The 23,021-nt window shown below is 42.8% G+C and overlaps 1 protein-coding gene across 2 annotated transcripts in view; it reads right to left on the bottom strand.

The window, feature by feature from the left end:
* Window positions 1–18,162, bottom strand: part of NLRP3 (NLR family pyrin domain containing 3) — a 47,607-nt gene extending 29,445 nt beyond the window's left edge. The window contains exons 1-7 of one of the 2 annotated variants that reach the window (XM_077775896.1): window positions 18,100–18,162; window positions 17,313–17,641; window positions 11,684–11,782; window positions 9,220–10,984; window positions 6,324–6,494; window positions 4,115–4,285; window positions 2,316–2,486 (exon numbers count right to left, since the gene is read on the bottom strand). In XM_077775896.1, coding sequence (XP_077632022.1) covers window positions 2,316–2,486; window positions 4,115–4,285; window positions 6,324–6,494; window positions 9,220–10,984; window positions 11,684–11,782; window positions 17,313–17,595 — 2,660 coding nt within the window. In that variant the 5' untranslated portion in view covers window positions 17,596–17,641; window positions 18,100–18,162. The remainder of the gene's footprint in view (window positions 1–2,315; window positions 2,487–4,114; window positions 4,286–6,323; window positions 6,495–9,219; window positions 10,985–11,683; window positions 11,783–17,312; window positions 17,642–18,099) is intronic. The other variant, XM_077775901.1, reaches the window with a different exon arrangement.
* Between the last annotated feature and the right edge of the window lie 4,859 nt (window positions 18,163–23,021).

Here is a 23,021-nt window from a genome sequence, read left to right as displayed (position 1 = left end):
GGTTGGGCTGATATGACAGGAGATAACATAGTGTTATGAATATATAGAGGTTTTAATTATGGATTAATGGATTATTCCTCAATAAAGACCCTTCCTGCTCTATTTTGTCCTGGTGTTGATCTGGTTAGTATTTATATCAGTAATGTAAATGAAGACATTTATAGTTTGCCTGTTGTAGGTAGAGGTAACACGGACAGAATCACAATTCAAAACTGCCTAAACAATAAGTCAAAACAAAGATAAAATAGAATTTACCAGAGTTAAATGTGAGGTCCACACAGGTCAGAGTGAGCAGGATGTAAAGGCCTCTAGAAAGCCCAGCAGCAACACCTCATTAGGCAGTGCTTACTGGAGTTAAGGGAGCAGAGTGTGGGTTCCACAGCCTTCTGGCTGGGTGTCCTAAAGCAAAGGTCTTAAGCAGTCTTAGTCTCACTTTCTCCTATTTAAATTGGAGACATTGATACCTACCTACTTGGTATAGTTTTTATGGGGCCAGCTGAGATAATCCATATAAAGATCATGGAAGAGCAATGATACATGTTTAAGTACTTGATTATCAGTAGATATTTTTTGTGCCTTTATAATAAATATGTTTGGTCTTTGTCCCCATTTCCTGACACAGACCTTCTAAAACTCTTGGAATATCCTAAGTGTTTTTCTCCCTAAGTGGAAATTAAAGAATTTCCAATCTGTCTCTTTTGCTATTCAAAGAAGTCACTTTTTAAAAAATTTATTTGTTGTTTTGTTGTGTTTTGTTTTTGAGAGAGAGAGGGAGAGCATGAGCTGGGGAAAGGCAGAGAGAGAGGGAGAGAGAATCCCAAGCAAGCTTCCCACTGTCAGCGCAGAGCCCAGCATAAGGCTCGAACTCACAAACCATGAGATCATGACCTAAGCCAAAATCAAAACTTGGATGCTTAACTGGCTGAGCCACCCAGGCACCCTTCAGAGAAGCCCCTTTTGACCACACGTGAGTTTATACTAATGAGATGACTGAAGGGGAAGCTATAGGCGGCCTTAGGATGGCATAGGTCACCAGAATGACAAGGTGATTAGAGAATTGGAACTTTCGGCCCCACCCACCAACCTCAAGGAAGAAGAAAAGAGGAAGATTGGAGAGTAAACTCTATAAAATGTCTTTGACAAGATTTAGAGACCTTCTGTGTTGGTGAATGCATCCATGTACCAGGAGGGTAGACTACTCTAAACACATGGAGACAGAAGTTCCTATGTTCCAGACCCTTCTGGACTTCACCCTATGTGACTCTTCATCTGGCTGTTTATTTGTATTTTTTGTAATATCTTTTACCAATAATGTAAATATAGTTGTGTTTCCCTGGATTCTATGAGCTATTCTAGCAAATTTTCAAACCTGAGAAAGGGGTCATGGAAACCACCAATCCATAGCTGGTCAGAAGGAAGTGCAAGTAACCTGTGCCCACTACTTGCAATTGGTATCTGGCATTGCCAGTGTGCAGACAAATGGGGACCCTGAAGCTGTGGGGATCTGCACTAACTCTGAGTATCTAGTGCCAAAATGGAATTGACTTATAAGATGCCCAGTTGGTGTCTGCAGAGATTTGGTTGCCAGAATTTCACATTATTATTTACACATGTGAACTTGTGAACTGATATGACTGCCAAAAACAAGGAAATCACAGATTCTCCCTGAGACAGTACCATATCCTGCCATGGGAGGTGAAAATTCCACCACACATCTTTAGGAGTATCAGGTTCAGGTCTGGGCAATGTACTTCAAATAGGAACAATAACAGAACAGCTCTTAACTAGGACAGCATGATTACATAGGTAAAGATGTGAAGCCACATCTTACCTGAGAGTTTAGAGTCATCCAGGCAAAGGATGAGAAGACCTAGAGTGTGAGAATTGTCTCTGGGGAATTGAGATCAACATATCTCAGCAGAGCCCTGGGGGACAGAACAAGGAACAATGCACAGAAACCAAAGAAATAAGAGCTTTCTCCTCTGCAGTGGCCACCTTGTGCAGCAGCAACAGGTGTGCTTGGAAGTGCTCACACACAACCAGTGACCATCCACATGAACGTCTTAGACGCAAGTGCTTCAGTCAATGGAGAAGTGGACTGCACAACCCCGAGAGTTTCTTTCAACTCTTAGGATCTCCAATTCTAGAGTCATAAATACCTTACTAGCAGGAGGTAGCAGCTAGTCTGTCTCCTCCATTCTCTACTTTTAACCCCATCGTATTAATCTTTTATACAGCAATCCCCATCCACATTTTCCAAACATACATCCACGAAGAGAAGACGGCTTTCTGCTGAGACACCCGTGAAGACTTACCCCAGTTTCTGCAGCTTACATTGTGGATGCTTTGCTTTTTCACATAGAATTCCAACTCCTGAATCTCCCAGTGCATTTTCCCCCAAGTAGAGTCTGGTCAGGGACTGGCTGATGCTCAGGACGGATGCCAGGTCCTCACAACATGCTGATGTGAGACAGCAACTGACCAACCTTCCATAAAGATGGCAGAATGTCATAACCCTTCTCTTTCCTCGCTGTCTGCGAGTCAAGGATGCCCTTGATCTAATGCTGCCTCTACTCCAATCCACACATGGGAAGAATAGGTCAAACTCTATGCTAACTTTTTATTTCCTTCTATTTGGTGTAATAGAAAGTAAACACCATCCAAGCCCATGCCAGCCCCACATCTTTTCAGTTCTCTATACTTGTTTTTATTGTGTTAAAATATGCATAACATAAAATTTACCCTTTTTAGATGCACAATTCAGTAACATTGAGGTACATACACATTGCTGTGTGACCATGACCACCATCCATCTCCAGAAGTTTTTCATCTTTCCAAACAGAAACTTGGTACCCACTAAATACTAACTCCCCGTTCCTCCTTCCCCCAGCCCCTGGGACCCACTATTCAGATTCCTGCCTCTATGAATTTGACTATTTTAGGTACTTCTTGTAAGTCAGATCATATGTATTTGCCCTTTTGCATCTGGCTTATTTTAATTAGGATATTGTCCTCAAGATTCATCCAAATTCCTTTTAAGGCTGTATGCATGTATATGCCACACTCCTTGACCCCAAAACCCACTCCCAGCCCCACCCCCATGCCACATTCTTAATCCATTCATTCATGGGTAAATTAGTTGTTTCTACCTTCCAGCTATTGCGATAGTGTTGTTATAGACACAGGTGAACCAATACATGTTTGGGTGCCTGATTTCTGCTCTTTCCTATATATATCCAGAAGTGAAATTGTTGCATCATATGATAATTCTGTGTTCAGTTTTTTGGGGAACTGACATAATGTTTTCCATACCAGCTGTACCATTTCACCTTCTCACCAGCAATGTGTGATGTTTCCTAATCTCCACTTGCTCACCAACATTTGTTTTATGTTTTGTTTTATTGTTTTATTTGTATTTGAGAGAGACAGAGAGACGGAGAGCAGGAATGGAAAGGTGAGAGGACAGAGGGAACGAGAGGGAGAGAGAGAGAGAGGGAACGAGAGAGAGAGAGAATCCTAAACAGGTTCCATACTCAGCGTGGAACCAACACGGAGCTCGATCTCATGACCCTGGGATCATGACCTGAGCCGAAATGAAGAGTTGGACAATCAACGGACTGAGACACCCAGGCTCCTGAAAGTTCATGCTGGATTATTATTTTTATAATTGCCATCACAATGGGTGTAAATCAGCCCTACCATTTTGAAGTGTTTTCTCTTCTTCAAAATTCAAGTCTCCCAGAGGCATATAGTGAAGGGCTGCATAAAATATTGAGTGTCTGTATTGAGTTAGCACCTCTTTTCCTATTTAGTGTGGAGACCAAGGGCTTGTCACAAAGTCCCAAAACTCTTCTGGAGCAATGCATTACACTGGTTTTATTTTCTCAGCTAGGCTATACATTCCTTAAAGGTGAGCATGATGTATTTGATTATTTAAGTTCCTTTCTAAGGCTTAGTATGTGGCTCTTCCCACAGCAAACACTAATTTACTGAATTATTGATAAACGCTGGAAAATCTTAGCAGGGAAGGCCATTCTCATGCTAAAACTATCACCCATCTTGGCTCATTGAAGCCACAGCTCATGCTTCAGGAAGGAAAATAGCTCAGACTCACCAGAGCTTCTTCAAATTGCAGAATAGATGCCTCAGCCCCACACAAAGAAGTCTGATTCCAAAGTCTCCCAGGCTGTTGTGGCTCAGATCCAATTCTACCAGCTTCTGGTTGCTACTCAGGACCGAGGAGATGTTGAAGCAGCACTGATGGGAAAGGCAACACCGCCCCAACCTTCATGCCAAGTACAGAAGCAGAAAGAATCAGAACACAGGCTGCTTCTCTCTTCACTGTCTTCCAGTCTATGCTTGTTTTCAGCACCAAACAGGGGCACGTGTGGTCTCATGTCGCAAAGGGAAAATCTTAACCAAAGTTATGTAAAGTGTCATCCTATCAGACCTCCTGCACATAGCCTGAGACTTACTGTGAAGTTAGCCCCCAGGCTCACTAGCTCACAGCCCGAGACCACAACTGTTGAGCGCATCAGTGAACTTTCTCTGTAAATAATGCCAATGTATACATGGCATGTTCCTGTTTCATACAGGGAAAAGGTGGTGAACCTATGTGTTTCACCTCTTTAGCACATGTTCCTAACTGAAAATCCCTCAGGTGGACACTATTCTCTCTGGAGCTTTACCCATCTACTTCTCTTTGCTAATCTTGTCCCCATTGTTCTGTTTGATGATTAAATCCCAGCCTTTCACTGACACTGGAATAGCAGGAAGCTGTAATTCTTGACGTGTTTACAACCACACACAAACACACACACACACACACACACACCACTATCACCCCACCACCACCAACAACAACAACTATGTGTCTCTGTCAGACCCATGTCTCCCTATTTGTGTCTCACTCTCCAGAATCACACAGGGACACCCACCGGGGTGGCTGGGAGAATGGCATGGGATGGAGATAGAGAGGCACGTGAAGAGCCAAAACTGGCCAGAGCCTTGAAGGCAAGAAGAGGATTTGTAATTTATCAAAAGACCAAAGAGAAGCAAGGGAATTGCATGGCCAAAGTAGAATTTTCTAAATAATCCTATTATTTATAAAATAATATCCTAACCTAAATTTTCTAAATAATCCGCTGACTGGAATCTGTATGGAGAGTAGATTTGTAGGTGGTAAAAGTGGATGTGGGGAGACCAAACAGTCAATATTCATTAAGTATGTATTTTTAAGCACTAATGTTTGCTGAGACACTTATCCAGACATTGTAGGGACAATGGGAAGATAAACATGAATCCTGTCCCATGAAGCTGATAGTCTTGGAGGCTATTGCAATATCCAGGCAAGTAATCATGGTTGCTGGATCTGGGCTAGTGGTTTGTATAGGAGGTAAAATAGATAAGATTAGTGTTGGGGTGTGTATGGTGATCGAGAGAGGGTTGTATGAAAACACCTTGGAGTGGTGAACTTTAACATTGGTTGCATAGCTCATCCAAAATACAGATGTATGATGGAAGAGGGTTTGGGAAATGGCCCAGACACTTGTGTGCTCCCCTTGAGGCATCTGAGTCTGACTCACAGTGTGGACTCAGAGCAACCACTCTTTATTAAGAAAGCTAAAGGAGAATCCCTGTGACATTTCAATGTATACAAAATGTTTTGATGGGATCCAGCCCAGGTAGCCACTGCACATGATGAAATTCTCTGACTCTCATCTAAGAGGATGGCCAGTGAGAAAATGGAAGACATTTAAGGTCAGGCACTTTCTGTCACATCACCAACAAGTGACTTACTTTCAGTTCCCCTTCAATCTTCTCCATTTGAAACTTCCTGAACAACTGGCCTCTAATCCGTTCTGCCTTCTGACTTGTTATAGGCTGAATTGTGTCCACCATGCCTCCCAAAAATTATATGTTGAAGTCTCAATTCCTAGGATTTCAGAATTGTGACTCTATTTGGTGATCAGGCTTTAAAGAGTTAAATGAGGTCATTAGATTGGGCCCCATCAACATAACTGGTGTTCTTGAGGAGATCAGACATGAATACAGAGACCAGGTGAAGACACAGGGAGAAGACCATCATCTGTAAGCCAATAAGGGAGGCCTCAGAAGAAACCAACCCTGCTGACATTTTCATCTTGGACTTCTGGGACTATGAAAAAAATGAATTTCTGTTATTTAAACATCTCAGTCTATGGTACTTTGTTATAGCAGCCCTAGAAAACTAATAAACCACTGACCTGGACTCTGTGGTCTTCCTCCAGTCTTTGTATCTCACTCACACACACACACACACACACACAGAGGCAGGTTCTTACCACAATCTCCGAATATTACAGCCAGGACGCTGGAGCATTTGACATAACACCATTATCCCTGGGTCCCCCAGAGCATTGTCACTGAGGTTCAGTTCAGTGAGGTTCCAGCTAGTGCTTAGGACAGAGAAGAGACCCTGCCAAAGGCTAATAGTGAGATGACAGTTCACCAACCTAGAAATTGTAACGAAGGAAGAGAGAAAAGAAAATCAGGAGTGGCTGACACCATTTGAGACCAAGACCTCCCAAGGATTCTAAAATGATTTACAGAGGTAGCCTGGGTGGCTCAGTCAGTTAATCGTCTGGCTCTTGATTTCAGATCAGGTTATGATCTCACAGTTCATGAGATTGACTCCAGTATCAAGCTCTGTGCTGACAGTGTGGAGCCTGCTTGGGATTCTCTTTCCCTCCCTCTGTCTCTGCCCGCCCCCCTCAAAATAAACACATAAACTGAAAGAAAGAAAGAAAGAAAGAAAGAAAGAAAGAAAGAAAGAAAGAAAGAAAGAAAGAAAGAAAGAAAGAAAAAGAAAAGAGAGAGAAAGAAAGAAAAAGAGAGAAAGAGAAAGAAGAAAAGAAAAGAAGAAAAGAAAAGAAAAGAAAAGAAAAGAAAAAAGAAAAGAAGAGAAAAGAAAAGGACTCACAAAAACAAAGATTGCTTACTGAGGAATAACACAGGCTAGGGGGCCCTGGTAAGACTGTCCTACACACCTTATTATGAACATTGCTTGAGCCTGTGACTGGCTGCCTTTGTGTACCCCCTAGTCCCTCTGTCAAATATCCTTCTTTTCCCGTCTCATTGGTCAGCTCTCCTGCCCAATGCCCTGGACACTCTGGAAGTGATCCAGAACCTAGTTCTCACACTGAGTACATAACAGCATCCACAATGCTCTCAAAAACCCCTAGGCCAGGCCTTACCATAGGAATAAAGTCAGAATCTCTGAGGTGGGACCAAGCATATCAATAATTTTAAGCCTTCAAGGTGCTTCCAATGTATAGCTCTTGTTGAAATGCAGATTCTGACTTGTGGGTCTAGGACTGGGCCTACAATTCTGCACTTCTAACAAGCATGGGGTAGAAGCCCATGCTACTGGGCTTCAGAAGGTTCTAGAATACACAAAAGCAAGCTCCTGCCCTCAGAAGAAGGTACCTGTCATCTAGCAAGATGAGTGTCAGGCTTGTCATTAGGACTTTTAGTCTGAGTTTCTGCCAGCCTTCTCCATGGCTGTGTCACCTTGGTCAGGTCTGTTCTCAGTCTAGTTTTTAGGACCCTAATGAGTAGATATGCCTCCTTCCCTCACTTCCTGTCTCTTTCTCCCTCTCTCCAGCTGTTCTGAACTATTTCCTATCATAGAGACATATGCTGCTTCCCCAACTCCTGTCTTCTGAACCCACTATTCCCTCTGTTTGAGCTACCCTTGCCCATGCTTGGCTGTCTCATGCTCCATCCTTCAGAGTCCAGCTGCTCAAGGGCTCCCAAAGGTGGGCTTCTGGTGCATCCTACAGGTGATCTTATATAGCTGATCTCTCCCAGTGGTCCATTCTTTTGTCCCAACTGTTCCCACAACCAAACCTTACATCACTGTGAGTAGGGCCTGGGCCTCAGTCTCACTGAAGCCCCAGCGGTTGGTCCTTGATGACCAAATGATAAATAAAAAAGGTTATCCTTATAGTGCTGCCAAGAGAGAGAGAGGGAGCTGACAATTCATTGCTCCTGGTAGAAAGGCCAGCCCCATATCGCTTTAATTTTGCCCCATGTCAAGTGTTTTCTTGCAGGTTAAACTCAGGCATACACAGAGCATCCACATTCCCACCGTAGCTGTGGCCTTTCCCAAGCAGGGATTTCAGAGGTCAGAGAACTGAACTGCTTTGCTGTACAGACACAGTGACTGGTTTCAACCTCCTGCAAAGTTGGTGAACAGACCCTGAATAGGGTGCTGTTGGTGACTTCCTCGTTATTAACAGAAAGGGGAAGCTTAAAAGTACCCCCACCTCTCCAGCCCTATTTCCTTCAATTTCCCTTCATATTTGTTTCAATGAAGTCATGACCTTCCCCTACCATCTCCTACATACACTGCTCCTCAGACCACATTTATGCCTTGTTACACAGACCCCATCGCCAAAATCCCTTTACCTTCTCCTGCACTGACTCACATCCTACAGATCCTTCAAGGCAGACTCAAACCTCACTCCTCTGAGGAGCCCCCATCCCCACTCCCAGCACCCAGCACTGAAGTCCCTTTATCCTCTCTGTTCCTGGGACAGTCACTGGGGTCGTTTCGTTGTTTGGGTATTGACTGGATACTATGCACTAGAGCCCCAAGTAGATTACAAGCAATTTGAGTTCACAACACTGCATTCAACTTTCTTCCCCATGTAATACCTTGCACTGAGTTCACATCCACCAAATATTTGCTTATTTTTTTTTTTGTTGTTGTTGTTGGCTTTTTTTCTCATCCGTTTGTCCACGTACTTTTCCTCTACTAGTCAATCTCTACCATTGAAGGAGTCTAGTAGAAATGGGTGGTGGTGGCATTATTATGTAGCTGTTGCAATCACATGTTTTTAAATGCTTATGTATTTATTTTGAGGGAGCACACACAGTAGCAGGGGAGGGCAGAGAGAGAGGAAGAGACAGAATCCCAAGCAGGATCCATGCTGTCAGTGCTGTCAGCGCAGAGCCCGATGTTCGGCTTGATCTCATGAACTGTGAGATCATGACCTGAGCTAAAATCAAGAGTCTGACACTTAACTGACTGAGCCACCCAGGTGCCTATGTTGCAACCACATTTTGAAAACAATTGAGAAGTGGGAAGAGAGAACAAATGCCCGGAGAAAGGTGGCTAGAAAGTGGAAGGCAGCACTACCATTCTATCACCTGCCTAAAGCCAAATTGCCTTACCGGTGAGTATAGGCAGCATGAGGATCTAGGAGGACACAGTGGTCCACCTCACAGCATTGCACTTCCTCCTCCTCCTCTTCCTCCTCCTCCTCCTTTGGAGAGTTATGAAGCAGCCTAAGGGAAAGTGATTCCACACCTCGACAGTTCTCAATGCAAAAAGAAGAAACTACATGGTCCATTCTCGTAGAGAGACTGATCTCAATTTGGGGGAAATGGCCCATGGCCTTCTGCACAAAGTCCTCCTCTTGCATCTCATATAAACAGTAGAACAACTCCAGCTGGTTGGGCTGGATCTGCAGATTCTTGGCCTTGGCTTTCTTTTCAATCCATTTTAGCAGCTCCAGCCTGATTTGCTGAGAGATCTTGCAACTCAGTTTTTTCTCCAAGTAGGAGGTTCTCTCCTGGTTTACAAGGCCAAAGAGGAAGCGAACAACAAAAATCAGATACCCCTTTTCAAATTTGCCATAGTTTTCAAGAAGGACTGTAACATCTCGGTTAGGAAGCTTGGAACTACTCCACGGCAAGCTCCTCATCTCTCCCTGTTCTTCCTCTTCCAGCAGGTAGTACATGGCAGCAAAGAACTCCTGGAACGTCATGTGGATGAAGCTGTAGAATTTCTCACAGTCCACTTCCTTTTGGAATAGGTTGATCCTCAAGAAAGCAGACACATCCCCCTTCTGAAGGCCATGATTCCTAAGGTCACACTCCTCAAACAGGATTTTCTGGTTCCAGATTCCATCTGCGGCCAAGGAACAGAGACCCCGGAGGTTAGTAGAGACATCGTGGTTCTGGTTCTCTCTGCGAGATTGCAACAAACTGGAGAGGAAGAAGATATACACTGCAGTGGTAGTCTTAGATGTCTGGGCAAGACTCTTGCCACTATCCATTTGCTGCTTCAACCCAGTGCACACAATCCAGCAGACCAAGGGGATAAAGCACATGGTGAAGAGAATCTCATTCTCCTGAATCAGCCTGAAGGCCTCCCTGGCTTGCTGCTCATCTGAGAAATACTTGAAAAAATATTCCTTTCTTTTTGCCTCTGAGAAACCCAGGATCTCCACATGACGGGGACGGTCCAGCAAATGCTGCAGTTTCTCCAGGGCCACAGGTCTGGTGGTGATAAGTAAAGAGGCCTCAGGAAGCAGCCTCTTTCTGATGAGGCTGCTCAGGAGAATGTCTCCCCGCTCTACCTTCTGCCAGTTTGTACAGAGCGCTTCTGTGTGCTCGTCGAAGGCGCCCTGAAGTTCATCGAAGCCATCCATGAGGAAGAGAATCCGGGAAGGTTTGCTCACAATCTTCCATATGGGTGGGTTTGGATCTGGGCAGCAGCTGACGATCAGGTCCCCCAGGCTCCTCCGTGTCCCGAGGCTCACTTCCCGACAGTGGATATAAAACAAATAGTCAAACCTGTCCTGGTAAATTTTCTCTGATGCCCAGTCCAACATGATCTTCCTTGCTAGTATTGTTTTCCCGATGCCTGCTGCTCCCTGGAATACCACCGTGTGAACGGGCTCAGAGTGTTGGTCATCAGGCTCAAACAGTAGTTCCACATTCAGAGAACTCACGGGGCTGTCCAGCATCTTGGCTGAAGTCCTGCCGATGGCCAGGAGCTCATGTTCCCTCTCTTGCTGGTTCTTGTGTTCCTTGACAAGACGCAGCCTGGTATAGCGTTTGTTGAGATTCACACTCTCACCCAGACGGGCATTCCTGTCTTTGATACACTGGAATCTGCTCCTCACATGTTTTTTGTACTTCTTACAGTAATCTGAGGCAAAAACAGAAAGGTAGACTTTGGGAGAAGCCCAAGCATACAAAAGCTCTCAACAACGGTCTCTGACCCATAGGGAGTGATGGCCAGAGCTGAGAAATGGGAAGTGCAGGTTCTCTTCACTGTGCAGGTACAGACAGTCCCAGAAAATCTAGAATGTCAAAACCTTCCTATACACAGCAGATCAGAACAGCAAAGTGCCATAGGCACTGTCAGCTACCAGAAATCCTTTTTCTACAATGTTTATTTATTTATTTTTGAGAGAGAGAAAGAGAGAGTGCAGAGGAGGGGCAGAGAGAGAATCTCAGGCAGGCTCTTCACAGTCAGCTCAGAGCCCACTTCAGGGCTGGAACTCATGAACTGTGAGATCATGACCTAAGCCAAAATCAAGAGTAAGATGCTTTACCAACTGAGCCACCCAGGCACCCCCATAAAAATCCTTTTTCTTCCATTTTATTCCTTTAGGTATTTGGCATCCCATAGCTTTTAAAACCTGAAATACTCAAACACCTTCCCTTGGTTCTGGAACTGCAAGAAGCCATGTGAACATTGAGTTGTTTCTACAGCTTTAGTTCTGTTTCTTCCTGAAATGGGCCTTTGTACCCCCAAGGAGCAGGACCATATAGGGTGACCAAGCTTCCCAGCCTCCAAAACAGGGTTTCCAAACCCAATGGGAACCCTACTCCCATTGCTTACCCTTCTTTTTTTTACAAATAGAGATTCTGGATAGGTACTCCAATAAACCCATCCACTCTTCTTCAAGGCTTTCTTCCCGGCATACCACACGTGCATTATCTGAAAACAAAAGGAAAAAGAAATACAAGTTTAAAAGTCAGAACTCCTGACTAAGGTGACATAATTCAGACTCAGTACCCAACGGCTGACACCGCTCAAAGTCCCCTGACCCAGATCTCTCCCAAAGAAAAACAGAGCTCAGAGCTGCAGATGACAGATGTGCAGTTGGACATCCACTTCATGGCATTCATGCACTCATAAATGCCTCCATAATCTTAAAATGGCAATGGACCAGCAGGATTAATCTTCCCTGCCCCCAAATGTCTAAAATTAGTCATACCCACATTCTTAGTCTCCTAGGGTCAGAATTACCAATCTGGCTTGTCTAACTCAATGGTTCAAAATCCCAGCTGACTTGAGATTCACCTAGGAAGCTTTAAAAATACTGATTTTAGGGGCACCTGGATGGCTTGGTCGGTTGAGCGTCCGACTTCGGCTGAGGTCATGATCTCACGGTTCATGGGTTTGAGCCCCGCGTCAGGCTCTGTGCTGACAGCTAGCTCAGAGCCTGAATGAAGCCTGTTTTAGATTCTGTATCTCCCTCTCTCTCTGACCTTCCCTTGCTCATGCTATCTCTCTCTCTCTCTTTCTCTCTCCCCCCACCAGAAATAAATAAAAAACATTTTAAAAATGTTTAAGTGCTGATTTTGAGGTGCACCTGGCAGGCTCAGTTGATTGTCAGACTCTTCATTTCGACTCAGGTCATGATCTCATGGTTCATGAGTTCCAGTCCCATGTCAGGCTCTGCGCTGACTCATGGAGGTGGCTTGGGATTCTCTCTCTCCCACTCTCTCTTCCCTGCCCCTGATTTCTCCCTCTCTCTATCTCAAAATAAATGAAAACATTTAAAAATACTGATTCTGGGAATCCACCCCCAGTGATTATTTTTCAGTCTATCTTAGGTGGAGTCCAGCACCATTATATACCTTTTTAATATAATGTATTGTCAAGTTAGCTAACATACATTGTACACAGTGTGCTCTTAGTTTCAGGGTTAGATCCCCGTGATTCATCACTTACATGCAAAACCCAGTGCTCATCCCAACAAATGCCCTCCTCAGTGCCCATCACCCATTTTCCCATCTCCCCTGCCCACCTCCCCATCAACCCTCAGTTTGTTCTCTGTATTTAAGAGGCTCTTATGGGTTGGCCCCTTCTTTGTTTGAAACTATTTTTTCCCCTTCCCTTTCCCCACAGTCTTCTGTTAAGTTTCTCAAGATCCACAGATGAGTGAAAACATATGATATCTGTCTTTCTCTGACTGACTCATTTCAATTAGCATATTACCCTCCAGTTCTATCCACGTCATTGCAAATGGCAGGATTTCATTCTTTCTTATTGCCAAGTAGTATTCTTTTATATATATATATACCACATCTTCTTTATGCATTCATCAGTTGATGGACATTTGGGTGCTTTCCACGATTTGGCTATTGTTGAAAGCACTGATATAAACATTGGGGTAAAAATGCCCTTATGAATCAGCACTCCTGTATCCTTTGGATAAATTCTTAGTAGTGCTATTGCTGGGTCATTGGGTAGTACTATTTTAATTNCCCATCAACCCTCAGTTTGTTCTCTGTATTTAAGAGGCTCTTATGGGTTGGCCCCTTCTTTGTTTGAAACTATTTTTTCCCCTTCCCTTTCCCCACAGTCTTCTGTTAAGTTTCTCAAGATCCACAGATGAGTGAAAACATATGATATCTGTCTTTCTCTGACTGACTCATTTCAATTAGCATATTACCCTCCAGTTCTATCCACGTCATTGCAAATGGCAGGATTTCATTCTTTCTTATTGCCAAGTAGTATTCTTTTATATATATATATACCACATCTTCTTTATGCATTCATCAGTTGATGGACATTTGGGTGCTTTCCACGATTTGGCTATTGTTGAAAGCACTGATATAAACATTGGGGTAAAAATGCCCTTATGAATCAGCACTCCTGTATCCTTTGGATAAATTCTTAGTAGTGCTATTGCTGGGTCATTGGGTAGTACTATTTTAATTTTTTTGAAGAACCTCCACACTTTTTCCAGAGCAGCTGCACCAGTTTGCATTCCTACCAACAATGCAAGAGGTTCCCATTTCTCGACATCCCCACCAGCATCTGTAGTTTTCTGAGCTGTTGTTTTTAGCCACTCTGACTGGCGTGAGGTGGTATCTCAGTGTGGTTTTGATTTGTATTTCCCTGATGAGGATGGATGCTGTGCATCGTTTCATGTGACTGTTAGCCATCTGACTGTCTTCTTTGGAAAAGTGTCTGTTCATGTCTTCTGCCCATTTCTTCACTGGATTATTTGTTTTTCTTGTATTGACTTTGGTATGTTCTTTATAGATATTGGGTATTAATTGTTTATCCAATATGTCATTTGCAAATATCTTTTCCCATTCCATTGGTTACCTTTTAGTTTTGTTGATTTTTCCTTTGCAGTGCAGAAGCTTTTTATCTTGATGAAGTCCCAATAGTTCATTTTTGCTTTTATTTTTCTTGCCTTTGGAAATGTGTTGAGCAAGAAATTGCTGCAGCTGAGGTCAAAGAGAGTGTTGTCTGCTTTCTCCACTAGGGTTTTGGTAGTTTTCTGTCTCACATTTAGGTCTTTCATCTATTTTGAGTTTATTTTTGTGTATAGTGTAAGAAAATGACCCAGTTTCGATCTTCTGCATGTAGTCCATTATATTTTGAAAGCTCCAACATGGAGGTACAGTTGAGAATCATAGATCTACACAGTCATTAAATTACACATCCCAAAGAGGCATTTCACCAAATAAATTAAATTACAGTAGAACAAGTGCTAAACAACCAAGGGAAATATTTGGGAGATAATTTGAGGTGAAGAGGAACCCAAGAGCAACCTAAAAGATTCCTGGTAAGGGGGAATCTGGGTGACTCAGTTGATTAAGTGTCAGACTTCAACTCAGGTCACGATCTCATGGTTGGTGGGTTCAAGCCCCATGTCTGACTCTGTGCTGACAGCTCAGAGCCTGGCCTGTTTCAGATTCTGTATCTCCCTCTCTCTGTGCCCCTCCTTCTCTCACATTCTGTCTCTTTCTTTCAAAAAAAAAAAAAAGGAAAAAATTAAAAAAAAAAAAAAGATTCCTGGGGCACCTGGGTGGCTAAGTTGATTAAGCGTCTGACTTCAGGTTAGGTCATGATCTCACCATTCGTGAATTCGACCCCCTTGTCAGGCTCTGTACTGACAGCTCAGAGCCCGGAGCCTGCTTAAGCTTTTCTGTCTCCCTCCCTTTCCCTCCATGCCTGCACTCCCTCTCTGTCTCTGTCTCTCTCTCAAAAATAAATAAACGTTAAAAAAAAAAAAGATTCCTGATAGGTGTCTATTTATTCTGAATGTAAATGCTATTGGCAACCCAATCACAAAGCAAAATCTAAACATTAACTCAAACCAAAACCATGACTTCCATATTCTAAAGCCTAACCCTACAATCTGCTCCCCTTCAACAACAACAACAACAACAACAAACAAACAAAACTTCTAACCCTAGTTATAATTCTCCCATGTCAGAGTCCAGTTACAGAAGCCAAGATAGCATAGTGGTTAAGAGCCAGGCTTCAGCCCAAGGCACAACTGGCATTGAATCCAGGTCTTGAATCTGACTAAAACAGAACCTCAGGCAACCAGAATCTCTTTCAGGCTCACTTCAAGTTGTTGGCCAATCTCCAAAATGATCTATTTAGAAAACAGAGACTCTATACCCATTAAAGAACAATTCCCCATTCCCCAATGCCTGCAGCCCCTGGCAACCACTTTCTGTCTCTATAATTTAACTACTCTAGTAGCTCTTATAAATGGAATCATAGTGTGTTTTTTTAGTTGACTTGCGTGTCTTATTTCATAACAAAACTGAAAGTCCATTTGAGAATGCCAGCCTCATGGCTCCTGGCTGGCTCAGTTGGTAGAGCATACAACTCCTGATCTAGGGGTTGTGAGTTCAAGGCCCATGTTGGGTATAGAGCCAACAAATAATTTTTTTTTAATGTCAACCTCATGGAATTCTTACAAGGAATGACCAAAATCCATAAAAACTGCTTAAGTGAACTACTTCTGCAACAATGATTATTATACCTTAATTTGGTTAATTAGCATTTAAGTACTGACACAATTTTAATTGTGTTGTATGCAATTTTTATAACATCCCACTGCTGTGCACCCCCACCTTATGCCCACATTATCATGTTTCTCTCCCTCATTATGCCCATATCGCTGCCCCCCCTCGTCGTGCTTCTCCTGATCTGCTGATTCATTTTTATTCCTCCTTTCTACTAGCTCAACATCATCATCCTGTGATCTTCTAGATTCCTTTGAGCCCTTCCTTGTGCCCTTCTCTTGCTCAGAACACCAAGCCAGAAAGAAAGACCACCCCCCAACATGTCCATAGTTCCTAGGGACCAGATGAGCCCTGACTCAAATTTTTAAAGGAGCTAGAAAGAAACCAAACTGCTTTCCTCCAATGTCTCATGACACTATCAGGAGAGGCAGAAAAAGGGTAAAGCAAAGATAAAAATGGAATTATTAAGAATAAAACAAACGTTAACTTTATTGCATCAACAGAGTGAAAAGACAATCCATGGAATGGGAGAAAATATGTGCAAATCATATATCTGATAAGTGGTAATATCCAGGACATAAAAAGAGTTCTCACAAGTCAACAACAACAACAACAGCAATAACAACAAAGACAAATAATTCAATTAAAATATGGGAAAAGGGAGTCAAATAGACATTTCTCCAAAGATAACCAAATGGCTAATAAGCACATAAAAAGTCATTCAATATCCGTAGTCAATCAGGAAATGCAAATCAAAACCACAATCAGATATCATCTCACAGCCATTAGAATAGCTACTATCAAAACAAAAATAAAATAAGTGTTGAGGATAAAAAAAAATTAGAGCCCTTGTATACTGCTGATGTGAGGGCAAAATGGTGTAGCCACTGTGGAAAATATTATGGGAGCTCCTCCCATAATTGAACCTAGAATTGTCAGATGATCCAATAATTCCACTTCTGAACATATACCCAAAAGAATTGAAAGCAGGGTATCAAAGAGGCTTGTACCCTCATGTTTCTAGCAGCATTATTCACAACAATCAAAAGCTATAAGCAATCTGAATGTCCACTGATGGATGAATAGATGAACCAAATGTGATGTACACAGACCAGAGAATATTATTCCACCTTCAAAAAGAATGAAATCACGTTATGTGTGACAACTTGGATGAAGCGTGAGGACTTTATCCTAAATAAAATAAGCCACATACAAACACTTTATGATTAAATTTATAAGAGGTACCAAGAGTAGTCAGATCCATAGAAACAAAAAGTGGTGGTTCAAGGAGCTGAGGGGAAAGGATGAAGAATTATTGTTTAATGGGTACAGAGTTTTGTAAGATGAAAAAATGTTCTGGAGATTGACTGCACAACATGAATGAATCATATGCTTAGAAATGGTAAATGTTATGTGTGTTTTATCACAATTTTTAAAAATGTTGTCTTCCTTCCACTCACCCCATTCTGGTTCATCCCTCTTAGCTTTTTCGTAAAGGTCTCTCCTGTTGATTGCAGCAAAAATCCACACTGCCATGGCCCATGCCTTCTCCTCACCATTGAAGTCAATCATCAGAGTAGCTAGATCGATGTGGTCTGCTTTCTCTGTCTGACTCCGAGGGAGTGGGCTGAACCCCTTCTGAGAAGGGTAGTCTTCTAAGTGCATCTTGAATTTCTTAAAGTCTGCGTCTTCCAGATCCTGCAGGTAACGGGCCAGCTTGCAGCGGACACTTGCCATGCTCATCCGTGGCTCTGGTCAGGGTCCTTGGGCATAGGTCCACACGGGGAAGCTGGAACAGTGGAACCAGCATATGGGTAAGGAGAGTCATTTTTAAAGTCTGTCCTCTTTGGAGAGAATTAAACTATGAAAAACCCAGAATACAAAGCAATATATATATATATATATATATATATATATATATATATACACACACATATATATACACACCAACTGTTAGTTGTCATCTTTAATTTTGAGAAGTGAACCAAAGGCACCTGGGTGGTTCAGTCAGTTCAGTGTCCAACTTCTGGTTTCAGCTCAGGTCATGATCTAGGGGTCATGGGATTGAGCCCCACATTGGGCTCCACACAGCGTGGAGCCTGATTGGGATTCTCTCTGCCTCTCCCCTGCTCATTCACATTCTCTCTTCCTCAAAATAAGTAAATAAACATTTAACAAAATAAAGAAAAAGAAAAGAAAAGAGAAGAGAAAAGAAGATAAAAGAAAAAGAGTGAACCAAATACTGACCAGAATGTTCTCCTGTTGGCCTGACTCAGAAGTGTATCCTGAGCCATGGAAGAAAGGTGTCCCTGTGGACAGAAACAGTAATTAAACACACAAATGCAATCACATTAACAGTGTTATATATGCCCAAACCAATTGCTCCATGATGTCACTTCCACATATCACCAAGAGATTTTGGTCTCATCGATTACTGGGCTATGGCCTACAATAAACTCTTCATTATTCCTCAACTTCAGTTTCCTCATCTATAAAATTACAGAGTGGAAAATATGGCTTTTAAGTTCCTTCCAATAGAAAGACTCTGGTTCCCCATTTCTACTTTGACCCAGGAAATGAGTAACTAAGATAGAAACAGAGCAGCATGTGGTTGGATAGAGAAAGTACACAGAAGCAGGCAGAGAAGGGGACGGTCTTTGAGTGCACTTCTATTGATCCATTGATTGATAGAAACAAATACAGTGAAACTTGGGTATATGGGGGACGGGAATAAACACATAACATCTCTTTAAGGTCTCCTGGCAAATTTCACAATTATAATTAGAACTGACATTTATTGAGTCTCTCATGAGCTAGGCCCTGTACTAATGATTTTTCTTATCTAACTCTCACAAAGCCATATGACATGCATATATTTCTATGCCCGTTTTGTGGAAGAGGAACTCAGACTTAAGAGAAACTAGGGAGCTTGCCCAAGGTTTCACAGAAATAAAAATTGATTCAAAGCCAAGATTTAGATCAGGATCACGGATTTCCTAACTCACGTCCCTAACACTGCACTGTTCACATGGTGGAAAGATGTGTGACTATGTTTTCCATCACTTAACTAGGTTTGTCAGTCTGATACAAACAAAAAAGATCAAAGACTGTAAAAATAGATGGTTAAAAGGAAAAAAAAAACACTTTCCCAGCATTTACCACACACAGCCACTTATTACAGAGCTCACAGAGTTCAGTTTCCCTATGTAGATTTAGGGTTCCACAAAGAGCAAAGGTCAGCTGGCACAACTTTCTCTCTTCCACCTCTCCCAGATTTTAGAAAAATGAATCCACTGTTGTGTTTGGGATTGATCCCTTCACATTACTAGTTTTGGAAAAGCACAGCATCAACCTAAATGCATAAATGATGCTGATGGGAAGGAGAGGGACTGTGGAGCTGTGGAACACTTCAAATTACAATTTGGAATGACCACAGCCTAGGGTGCAAGACACCTGACACACGCTCACCTCTCTCTGTATCTCTTGGCTCCACGTACCTACCAAGTCCATTCCTTATGCATCTAAAGGGTGGTGGGCCTTCTCCAGATTGATCCAACCCTGGTCCCCCTCCTTAAATCTTCTCATCCACACCCAGACTGTACCTGTTCTCTGTGCCGCCCTTTCCCTAACTCTAATGCACTCTATCCCGACCTTTATCTCCTGTGTCCCTGGTTTCTAGGATGTTCATTTCCTCACACACATCCTCTCCATCCAATCCCTGGGGGGGGGGGGGGATTTCCTGGCAAATCCCCCAGAGTTGCGGGTCTAAGCTGTGTATGCTGCCCCTGCCCTCACCCCTGTCCCACCCCCACACACACACACTTGCACAAACACATAAAGCCCAATAATGGGAAATCAGAGTACATTCCAGAATTCTTGTTGAAGAACAGACTCACAAGCTGGACTAAGAAATCCCTAATGCTAGTGCACCAGTCGGTTAAGTGTCCGACTTCGGCTCAGGTCATGATCTCATGGTTCCTGGGTTTGAGCCCCGCGGCGGGCTCTGTGCTGACAGCTCAGAGCCTGGAGCCTGTTTCAGATTCTGTGTCTCCCTCTCTCTCTGACCCTCCCCTGCTCATGCTGTCTCTCTCTCTCTCTCAGAAACAAATAAAACATTAAAAAAAGATAAAGAAATCCCTAGTGCATTAACCAAGACAAATCTGGCCTTCGATGTCCCCTCCTTATTTGTCCCCAGATCCTTTCATCTACACAGTGTCACAGAGTTGGACTCACCCAAATGCAGGCCTCAGAAACAGCCCAAGAGGAAACTTGATGAATTTATAGTGGTCACAGCCCAGCAGGGGCAGGAAGGATGTGGCCTCAGCATGGACTGAACAAGCTTGCATCACAGGCAGTCAGAGACTAACGGTTACTCATGTTGCTGGATTTTCCAAGAACGAGTGGTGCTCTTATCTCTGGTTGCTGCCAGAGATGTCTGCACTCTTCTGAGTGGCCCACTGGGGAAGGGAGTTGAGGGAAACTCAGCTGGTGCTCAGCAGATGTTCTCTCTGGCTCTTACAGCTGCTGTTTCAGTGATGTGATGACAGACAGGAGGGTAGAAAGGAGGACCATGAGAGCTGGCAAGTGGAAAATCGGGAGCATGACCGGCCCATCACGCTGTAGATCCTTGCTCTCTCAAGCCACCATATAGAGGCAGTCGGCAGGCAGAATAGGGTCTGTGAATTTCTTGAAGTAAAAATATACCTGGGAAGGGGTGCCTCGGTGGTTCAGTCAGTTGAGCATCTAACTTCAGCTCAGGTCATGATCTTATAGTTCATGAGATCAAACCCCACATCAGGCTGTATGCTATCAGCACAGAGCCTGCTGCAGATCGATCCTCTGTCCCCTATCTCTGTCCCTCCTTCACTCATTCTCTCTCTCTCCCTCAAAAATAAACATTAAAAAAAAAACCTGGCACCAATGTTGCACTGTATGTTAACTAACTAGAATTTGAATAAAAATTTTATAAAAAGAACACACCTGTTAAACCATCATCAAGCCTACATGTTTATCACCTCCCAAACTTCCCTCCCACCCCTTTATTCTTGTTCTTGTTGCTACTGTTGTTGTTGTTGTTTTATTGTTATTATTTTGTGTCTATAGGAAGATGACTTCATATAGGATCTACTCTTTAGGGGCACCTGGGTGGCTCAGTTGGTTGAGCGTCTGACTTCAGCTCAGGTCATGATCTCGCAGTTTGTGAGTACAAGTCCTGCATCAGGCTCTGTGCTGACAGCTCAGAGCCTGGAGTCTGCTTCGGATTCTGTGTCTCCCTCTCTCTCTGCCTCTCCCCTGCTTGCACTCTGTCACTCTCTGTCTCTCCTTCCCTCTCTCAAAAATAAACATTAAAATTTTTAAATAAAAGGATCTACTCTTTAAGTAAATAATAATTGATAAATACTTTAATAAACACAACACAGAATGATTAGCTGTAGGAACTATGCTGTACAGCAGATCTCCAAGACTTAGTCATCTTGCATAACAGAAATTTTGGACCCTGACTAATACCTCTCCACTTTCCCTCTCCCCAGCCTCTGGCAACTGCCATTCCACTCTCTGTTTCTATGATTTTGACTATTTTAGTTTCCATGTATGAGTGATATCATACACTATTTCTCTTTCTCTATCTGACTTATGTCACCTTGCATAATGTCTTTGAGATCCATCCATGTTGTTGCAAATGGCAGGATTTCCCTTTTTTTAATGTTTATTTATTTACTTTGAGAGAGGGAGAGAGAGAGAGAGAGAGAGAATCCCAAGCAGTTTCCTCAATGTCAGCACAGAGCCCAATGCAGGGCTCAGTCTCACAAACCATGAGATCATGACCTGAGCTGAAATAAAGACTCAGATGCTTAACTGACTGAGCCCCCAGGATTTTCTTTTTTCTTGTGACTGAATAATATCCATCATGTGAGAGAGAGAGAGAGAGAGAGAGAGAGAGAGAGAGAGAGAGATAGATAGATAGATGATAGGTATATTAGATGATGATAGATAATGGATGATTGATAGGTGACAGATAATAGATGATAGACAATAGATGATGATAGACAATAGATGATGATAGATAATAGATGATGATGGATAGATAGATGGTAGATAGATATATTATGGATGATGATAGATGATAGATATATAATAGATGATAGTGGATGATAGATGGTAGACAGATAATAGATGATGATATATAATAGATAATAGATATATAATAGATAATAGATGATTATGGATAAATAGATGATTGATAGATAGATTGAAAGAGAGAGATCTTTATCCATTCTTCCACTTATGGGCACTTAGGGTGTTTCCATATCTCAACTATCACGGATAAGGCTGCCATGGACAGGGGAGTGCAGGCATCTCTTCGATATCCTTGCTTCAATTCCTTTGGATAGGCACAGACTCTATTCCCTGACTCACTGACTCTCTTGTTCTCCTAACATGTATGGAGCATTTGGTGTGTACCAGGCAAGAACACAAAGCTGCAAATCACCTTGCTATACCCAAGAGGAGTTTAGAGGATAGAGAAACACCCAGATCACCTTCTCCAGTACTTGCAGTGGCTGCAGAACTGTTCACAATGGCATGAGTTTAACAGAGCATAATGAATGAGAGGTGCTCAGCACCCCAGGCAAGTGCAGGGACCCTGGAGCAAAAAGGACAAGAGTCCAGGTCCACAGGAAGGCCATTGGCCAATGACTTTGTCTCTCTGTGCCCCAGTTTCTTCACCTGTAAAATGAGGGAAATGATGGCACTGATTGTAGAGGGTTGTTGTTGTAAGGATTAAACAAATGATAAATGTGAGGCCTTTTGAACAGAACCTAATTTGTAGAAGCTTGTGTCAGTGGGTAATTCCTGTTACTATCATTGCTATAATTATGTGCAGAATATTCTGAGAGAGGAAAGAGGGGTACACTCCAATATCTGCAAGGGCAGAATAGCAGAACTGAGCCTCAAGCTCTGCCTGTCATTAGGAGCAGCAATACCTTCATACACTCAAGCTACACAGACATATCAAACATGCTCAAGCAGAAAGGCTGAACCAGGAACAGGTGTGTGTGTGTGTGTGTGTGTGTGTGTGTGTGTGTGTGTGTGTGTGTGTGTGGTGTGTGTGAACAAGCTTTTCCTTTTTCCTTTTTTAAAATTTTTTTAACATTTATTTAATCTTTGAG

Source organism: Crocuta crocuta, unplaced genomic scaffold, assembly GCF_008692635.1.
Source record: "Crocuta crocuta isolate KB4526 unplaced genomic scaffold, BGI_CrCroc_1.0 scaffold441, whole genome shotgun sequence".
Lineage (NCBI taxonomy): Eukaryota > Metazoa > Chordata > Mammalia > Carnivora > Hyaenidae > Crocuta > Crocuta crocuta.
This window is presented reverse-complemented; position numbering and strand designations above follow the sequence as displayed.